This window comes from Heliconius melpomene, chromosome 12, assembly GCF_056956725.1.
Source record: "Heliconius melpomene rosina isolate 202511_hmr_F chromosome 12, ASM5695672v1, whole genome shotgun sequence".
Taxonomy (NCBI): domain Eukaryota; kingdom Metazoa; phylum Arthropoda; class Insecta; order Lepidoptera; family Nymphalidae; genus Heliconius; species Heliconius melpomene.
The window spans coordinates 10,792,510-10,800,320 of record NC_140400.1 but is presented as its reverse complement, the minus strand read 5'-3'; the positions used below and the strand labels follow the sequence as shown (position 1 = coordinate 10,800,320).

The window sequence follows — 7,811 nt, the reverse complement described above, 5'->3', positions numbered from 1 at the left end:
TTTCTGTGTCCATGGCTACGTCCTTGTGACGTCTATGCAAAATTTGAGACTCCTAGCATTTGTAGTAACGAAGTTTCATACAAACTTTCGACCCCAAAAACAACCCCCTTAGAAATCGAATATTGCAAATTCCCGTCTTAGCGAGCACCTACGTCCTATAAGTAATTCCTATGCAAAATTTCAGATTCCTAGCACTTGCAGTTTCTCAGGTTTCGTGATGAGTGAGTGACCTTTCGATTTTATATATACAGATGAATAGGTACATATTCATGCTTACTACCCACACACAACAGGATAGGCAGAGGGAACCTAGTATTAAGACAGCATATGATGCTACTAGCCCTCTTCTTTTTAAATTGACCATAAAAACAAAAAAAAACTTATCAAAACAGTCAATGTTAACTTTTTAGTATCAATTTTACTTTTTAGTAAAAACATAATCAAATGTGTTTGTACTTAAATAAAAAAATACTTTATATTACTTTATTTTATTTATTAAAAAAATGAGAAAATAAATTTCAATAACAAGGAAAAAGTTTTGCATTTAGAAATTAGAACATAAGAGTAAAAAAATGCATCCAAGTATCATGAAACTATAAAATACAGTATATTTATTGCTACTGAAATTATTATATAAACCAGGGATGTAGGGTTTCGGATGTATTGTAATGCAAATAATCTATTCTCTCACCCTGTCTCTCTCTCACCGTCTCTCTATTTGTATTATATTATTTATATATACACAATTACTTTCATTCCGGGTGTTCTCACTTTCTCAGGTGGATTTTTATATTTAAAATGTTCAACATATTTTTTTTTATTAATTCAATTAAAAATCCGACACTTTTAATTGGGATTCAGTGACGGTTACCGAGTTTCATAACATCCCACTAGTTTATATAATTTAATTTGTATAAGTAATACATTCAATATAATTGGAACTTTAACATATGTTTTAAATTCTAGATATCCAGTCTTGTAGATCTTTAATATCAGTTGGATTGTCATCCTCGCCAGTATTAGCGGAACACTCGATGAATTCCACTTTGCTACCAATATGGGAGAACTCAAAGTCTTTGCCTAATTTGCCAAGATATGTTGAATTATTTGATTGAGACGGATCAACAGATTGAAGCTGGCTGGATTTCGTTACACGAACTAGATTTCTGAAAGGAATATTTTGTATATATTTTTTTTCTGTTAGGCATTAGACAGAGGGAATGTAGTGTAAGCATATAGTACATAGCATTTTCACCAAATTTATAGAAAGGCACTTAAATTGTGACAAAATGCACATACAATATAAACATCTATTTGTTTTTTACAATTATGATATATAGTCTAGTACATATCTGTACAAATATAAATAAAAGTATCTGTCTGTAATTTCAAAATAACCACAGATTTGCAAATGTATACATGGTTTCTCTGTCTTTCTGTTTGTCCAGACTAATCTCTGGAACAGCTGAACCAATTTTTATGAGACTTTCATTGAAAGAATCACTGAATAGAGCAGGTTTTGGAGCAAAATATAGGTTAGTTTTCTCTAGTCCCGGAATTTCGGCTGGATCAGGATTTACTCATTAACACCATGGTATAGCATAGGAAAGGTTATAAAGTCAATGCAAACAATGTTGCAGAAAGCAACTATACATTACAATACATTATATTTTTATGTTATACTTACATTTCTTTCTCAAGTAAACTTTTGATAACTTGACTGCCTTTTGCCATAGGTTGATCTTGTTTGTTACATAATATTAACAATGGAGGATTATAACTCTGTACCACAGGATCCAAGAGTATAGTATATAAATATCTGGAATATTACATTTCCAGGTAAATTGCTTGGATATAAATAAATCTAAAGATATTTAGAAACTTATAATAATTTGTATGTGGCAATCTACAAGTATTTTTTATTATATCTATTATTAATAATATATGGATATAATAAGACTTCTCAAATTTCTCATTAAATAAATAATAAAATAATAATCATAATTAATTTTAATTACTCTTTATAATCATTGGAATTGATTGGAAATTACGTATGTCAGCATTGATTAAACTCACTCAGCAACATCTCTAATCTCTTTCTGTATAGTTACAGAATCAACAACATAAACAATAGCTTTGGCATTATTCTTGTATTGATCAAAATATTTATTTCTTAGGCGTTCTTGACCAGGCAAATCCACAATCCTCAGAGGTTGCTGTAACAAATATAATATTAATTATTTTTCTTAATATTTATTTAGAAAGTAAAATCAATAGTTAAATAAAAACTTACGTGGGATGTGATATACTCTTCAAGATTTTCTTTCATGGATGTGAATGTCTGTCTGAATTGCGAGTATACCAATCTTACAAAAAGCAATGTTTTGCCAGCGTCAGAAAGTCCCACAAGTAAAATGGAGCGGCGTAAATGACGGCGTCGTGAGAAACACCACCAAAATACTAAAGAGACAAAAGATTTTTGATTATGTTGATTATTATTATGAAAAAAATGCAATATATATGATAATAAATAATTACCGAAAGTGAATAATAACACAATCAAACTCAATAAGGTTATATATTTAGGATCGTTTAATACTGGCTCCGTGTGAATTTTTTCCTTGATAACATCGGAATCAACTTCTAAGTTTTCCATTTTATAAAAGTTTCTGCAAAGGCTAGGATTATGGAAATATATATTTAAAACATTAAAATGTTTAAATACACCTTTCACTTGCCGCTTTTGACAATTGACATGTCACTAGTCATTACACAAATGACACATGTGAGACAATGTGTTCTGTGCATATGACGTGCCAAATATACATAAGTAAATATAGATAATAAATATAAAGTAAATGTTACATAAATAATATATATTGTCAGTATTAAACAACTGTAATATATGAAACCGAAATATCGGTGAGTATTAAAAAAATTTTTTTTCGTTGATTTAACTTTCTTTAACTAAGAAATAAATAAAATGAACTAAAAAAAACTAGGAAATTTAAAACTTTACATGATGTCAACTGTTGTTTTCTATCTAATTAGCACTAAAAAGTATAAAGTTTGAACATAATCAGTCACATGTTATTGCACAATGCACTATATAATCATTAATCTGCTCGTTCCGTAACATATTTAAAATCTATGAATGTTCAATAGATTTTTTTATAATATTAAAAGATAATTAATGTTAATGAAGGTAAGATTAAGTTTTTAATTAAAATAAATCTGAACACTACGTAAAACAACAAATTCAATCATTTGATAAGCTATCAGTCAGGTAATATTCTTTCTATTTATTTATAACACAAATTTAAAAAAGTACATATTGTTAACTTGACTGATAAGATAACAAATCATTTATTACTGTTTTTGACGTCGATAATATAACATTAAGATGATAAGTCTCTTTTCCAGTACTATTGCTTGCTGAGAGGTTTGTTGTTCAGTGAGAACAAGTTTATTTTTATTTATAATAAAAATAATAATTCATCATTTTTTATTTTATCTTTTAATTTCAGATTTAATGAATAAGCTGAAGTATCAGTGATAACTATTTTTTTAAAGTCATATGGGTGTAAACTGGTTAAAATTAAGATATATTAAAAGCGCCGTACCATTACGCAAAATGAGCATTGACATTGGGGGTATGTTTTCAAATTTTAAGTTATAGTGCTAGTTAATAAGATCATTACATTAAAGATTTAATGTTTTAGGTATGCGAATTAAGTACAAAGATAGAAACGAAACTTTTTTAGAAGAACATTTAGTATCAAAAGAGCCTTTTGGACAGTTTAAAGCATGGTTCGACGATGCATGTGCAAGGAAAGAGATTTTAGAACCTAATGCTATGTGCTTAGCAACATGTTCAAAGTAAGTAAACTCTTTTTTTTTTTCACAAAATACAGATTTCAAAATTATGATATTTTCTATTTTAAAGGGATGGCTACCCTTCAGCACGATTTGTTCTATGTAAAGGATATGGAAAAGATGGTTTCAAATTCTTTACAAATTATGGAAGCAGGAAAGCCAAAGAAATGGTAAATATGTCATACTTTTTCTTGTAAACACTGTTAAGACACATCATTCTCCACTTTCTGTTTGAATTCAATACATTGTATGTAAAATGGCAGAACTTAACACAACATTGTGAAATGAGAATAATCCATTTCCTCAAATAGGGATCTAACCTACAACAATCGTTCTCAGTCAAATGATGGCCTCCACTCTGTGCTTTACTATTATTCTAGTATATCTTTTTTTATACACATTATAGGAGAATATAAGCGACGCAGAAATATTAAGAACACTCCAATTTTCTGCCATGCTATGTCCAAACTCCACAACATACTTTGTATACCAGAGTGAGGACATATTAATAATGTTAATTTAAGCTTGTGTGACATATTTTTTATCAGGCTGAGAATCCAAATGTAGCAGCAACATTTTACTGGGAAATATTAAACAGGTCAGTTAGGATTGAAGGCCATGTTGAAAAGCTATCTGAGGAAGAATCCACTAAATATTTCCATTCCCGGCCGGTTCCCAGTCAGATAGCTGCGAGCACAAGTTTCCAAAGTACACCAATAGAATCTAGAGAGATTCTTTGTGAAAGGGAAAAAGTTTTAGAGGCAAAATATATGATTCCTGGCAAGGAGGTTCCAAAGCCAGAGTTTTGGTAAATAAATTATTACATTGTTTTCACAGCTTCACACTGTATCCTGCATGTATCAGGGAAAGCAGAGCGAGCTTAGTGTTAACACACTTTGTTGCACACTTTCCGCCTTCTGCCTCCGAATTTCGAATACCGCTCTTTGCCTCAACACCAGAGTAAAAAAATTAAAATATTAAATATTTCATTTTCTCGAGTGGAAATAGAACCTACAACACATTTCACGTCACACAGTTGTACCCCTGCACCACGACTGGCCTCTGCATTATAGCAGGCCTTTTTTAAATTTGAATCAGTGGTTTAATGACAAGCATACTCACTCACACTATATGTTATTCCATGCTAATAGAAAAATCTCCCTACAGAGATGTTTTATTATCAATATAAATAAGTTGTTACCAAGTATACAAGTGGACAATTTTCAAGAGGTAGGGTGTGTCCCACTATGTTCAAATTTTTACTACTTAAATATTCTTCTAAATAAAGTATTATAAATTTTTCAAAGTCTTATAAAAATGTTTAATTTTTCAGGGGTGGTTATCTAATACGACCAAAGGCAGTAGAATTTTGGCAAGGACAAAGAGACAGACTACATGATAGAATAAAATTCAGAAAACTCAAAGAAGGTGAAGTAGTTGATGGTAAATTATTACATGAAGGAGAAGATGGGTGGATTTTTGAAAGGCTTTCTCCATAAATATATTCTCATATTATTATTTTAAAAATATGATTGGTTATTATATAGAATATAGATAGTGTGAGGGTATGGTCAAATATAAGTTGTTGTACAAAAATCTTTATAGCTTTTTTATTTTTAAAATTTCTCTTTGTATCCCAATATTTGTTTTCCACACCACTTCACTGGCAAGGTCAAAGTTCTTTAAAACATTTTCAAATTGTCTTGTACCGCCACCTACACCAAAGTAATAAGTCTTTGCTCCTACCAAAACTATACCATTTTGATCCAACCTGTTCCTAATAAGTGAAAGTAACTTATTATAATTTTTTTCATTGTAAATTGTTTCAGCAGTCAATATAACATCAAAATTATCAGACTCTTCTAATAAGGTATCAAAAGAAGCCCAATCTCCTGAATAAAATTTGCATTTTTTAATTTGTTCTTCTCTTTCATCTTCTTCTATGTTAAGTAGAACATTTGGTATAGTTGAAATTTCCAAGATTTCTTTATTCTAAAAAAAAATGTATTAAACATATAAAGTTCAACATATGAAATGTATATAAAATGCAATATGTGTATTTTTACATATAATGTATGCTATTTTGCATTTTCACACTTACATAATCTTGAAATGTCACAAATGCACCTTTTAAAAAGGCATATATACCTAAAATTCCAGCTCCACACCCCAAATCCAAAACCTTCAAGTCTTGAAAATTTATTACTTCTGGATTTTCTTCTAAGTATTGTATAAGATCATATGTGCATTCCCAGATCTTTAGTCCCCCTAATATGAATAAGAAATATTTATTTAGAAAAAAGTAATTAAAAGAGGTACTTGTAGAAGCACAACATGTGACAGTAGATACAAATGTTCAATTCAGACTTGGAGGAATGGATTACTTTCATTTCTTTGTAGTCAAGCAATAAGCAGAAGTCAATACCACACTTTGTAAGAAAATTAAGTGTAACATTGACTTTTGGCACTCTCCATGGAATATTTCAAAAATCTGACTGTGTACAGAGAATGAAGTGTCTTAACACATTAGGTTTAACTTTGCTCACTGAGACTTAGTGTTGTATTGTAATCAAAATATTATTATTGCATTAACAAAATCTTTACATAAGTTGTAGTCTATGTGTTATTCTCTTGTATATATTTTATGCAAATATTATTGTAGTTCAGTAGTTTTTGCATTTAAGTGGAACAAACATCCATCCTTACAAACTAGGATACAGTTTGAAACTGAAAAGAAAAGAGAGTTACAACGCAGGTACTGCCACAAGGTAAGTACTATCAAAAATATGCCAATTGTATACATACAAATATTCAATATGGCACCCTCAGTTACTGAACAGAATACACCACATAAATCAAACACAAATACAATTTCATCACCTTCATATGTACCAGTGACTAGATCACTATGTTTATCATTAGCTAGCTCAACAACATTGTCTAACCCTCTTTCCTTTATATATGTCATCATATTACTTATTACCACATGTCCTATTTCTGCATCTCCACATGCAAACATTTTAGCTTGAGTTGCTATATTATCAATATCTTTTATTTGATCACATGGTACTATTTTCTCGCTTTTCAACCATTCGATATTATCGCTGTCTAAAAATTTTTAAAAAAAGCAATTTGTAATAAAATCAGAACAAATTTAGTAATTCAAAAATATTATGGGGATTAATTACTACTATACCATTGTTATCTGATTCATCAGGATCACCCGAAAAACCAAATTTAAATGAGCTCATATTTATATGTTCACTTGTTTAGCAATATTTAAAGAAAAATAAATGAATGTGAGGTTAGTATTACTTCTTAAATAATTGATTATTGAATATGAATGTGTTTAAAAATTATATTTTTGTATAATATGTATATTGTACATAACTTTTTAATTATTTAAAAAATCAGTTCAGTTCAGTTCTTTATTTATGGCGCTTCAATTTAAAAAAATAAAAATTATAACTGCAGAAGTTATCCCTCAATTAGTGACAGTGACATTGACGTACAATGAATTCAATGTTAAGAAATATTATTCAACTGGCACGCTCGAAACGCCATATACCGAGAAATCAATCAAGAAATATTATAGAATAAAAATAGCAGATCTACGTGACATTAGCAACTTAGGTTCAACTTACCGTACCGTATGTGTATAAGTTTTAAAAATCAAAGAAGCTCAGGAAGTAATAAGTTATATGTATATTTTCCTCTATTCTTATTCAAGTACCTATGCCGCGTCCGCGTTTATCGCGTCTATACGTGGTATGCAAAATTAGAGTGCTTTGATTATTTTTCCACGATTAACCGCTGTGCAGTTTTTTTTCTATGGTATTTTATGAAATAATTATGAGGATTTAATTTCTTTAACTTTTTAATATCTTTATGTTACTACATTTATTGGCTTTCTAATATAAATGTATTTTTACGAA

General features: G+C 29.6%; 3 protein-coding genes across 6 annotated transcripts; 1 reads left to right on the top strand and 2 right to left on the bottom strand.

Annotated features, from left to right (window-relative positions):
• Positions 1 to 472: 472 nt before the first annotated feature.
• Positions 473 to 2,675, bottom strand: SrpRbeta (signal recognition particle receptor beta). Its single transcript, XM_085195355.1, has 5 exons — positions 2,539 to 2,675; positions 2,294 to 2,460; positions 2,077 to 2,216; positions 1,688 to 1,819; positions 473 to 1,166 (listed from the first exon to the last, which is right to left on the bottom strand). The coding sequence occupies exons 1-5, from the start codon at positions 2,654 to 2,656 to the stop codon at positions 956 to 958; spliced, it is 768 nt and encodes a 255-aa protein (XP_085051481.1). The 5' UTR covers positions 2,657 to 2,675; the 3' UTR covers positions 473 to 955.
• Positions 2,676 to 3,501: 826 nt separating this feature from the next.
• LOC146533835 (histidine protein methyltransferase 1 homolog) lies at positions 3,502 to 7,382 on the bottom strand. Of its 4 annotated transcripts, none has more exons than XM_085195351.1 (4): positions 7,073 to 7,379; positions 6,682 to 6,984; positions 5,978 to 6,144; positions 3,502 to 5,868 (listed from the first exon to the last, which is right to left on the bottom strand). In XM_085195351.1, the coding sequence occupies exons 1-4, from the start codon at positions 7,125 to 7,127 to the stop codon at positions 5,476 to 5,478; spliced, it is 918 nt and encodes a 305-aa protein (XP_085051477.1). In that variant the 5' UTR covers positions 7,128 to 7,379; the 3' UTR covers positions 3,502 to 5,475. The 4 variants fall into 4 exon arrangements, with proteins under 4 accessions (XP_085051477.1, XP_085051478.1, XP_085051479.1 ...); XM_085195352.1 differs by having other exon boundaries at positions 6,757 to 6,984; positions 7,073 to 7,377; XM_085195353.1 differs by having other exon boundaries at positions 5,735 to 5,868; positions 6,025 to 6,144; positions 7,073 to 7,382.
• On the top strand, positions 3,528 to 5,476 carry LOC146533836 (pyridoxine/pyridoxamine 5'-phosphate oxidase-like). Its single transcript, XM_085195356.1, has 5 exons — positions 3,528 to 3,653; positions 3,723 to 3,879; positions 3,947 to 4,046; positions 4,425 to 4,684; positions 5,210 to 5,476. The coding sequence occupies exons 1-5, from the start codon at positions 3,578 to 3,580 to the stop codon at positions 5,373 to 5,375; spliced, it is 759 nt and encodes a 252-aa protein (XP_085051482.1). The 5' UTR covers positions 3,528 to 3,577; the 3' UTR covers positions 5,376 to 5,476.
• Positions 7,383 to 7,811: the final 429 nt, after the last annotated feature.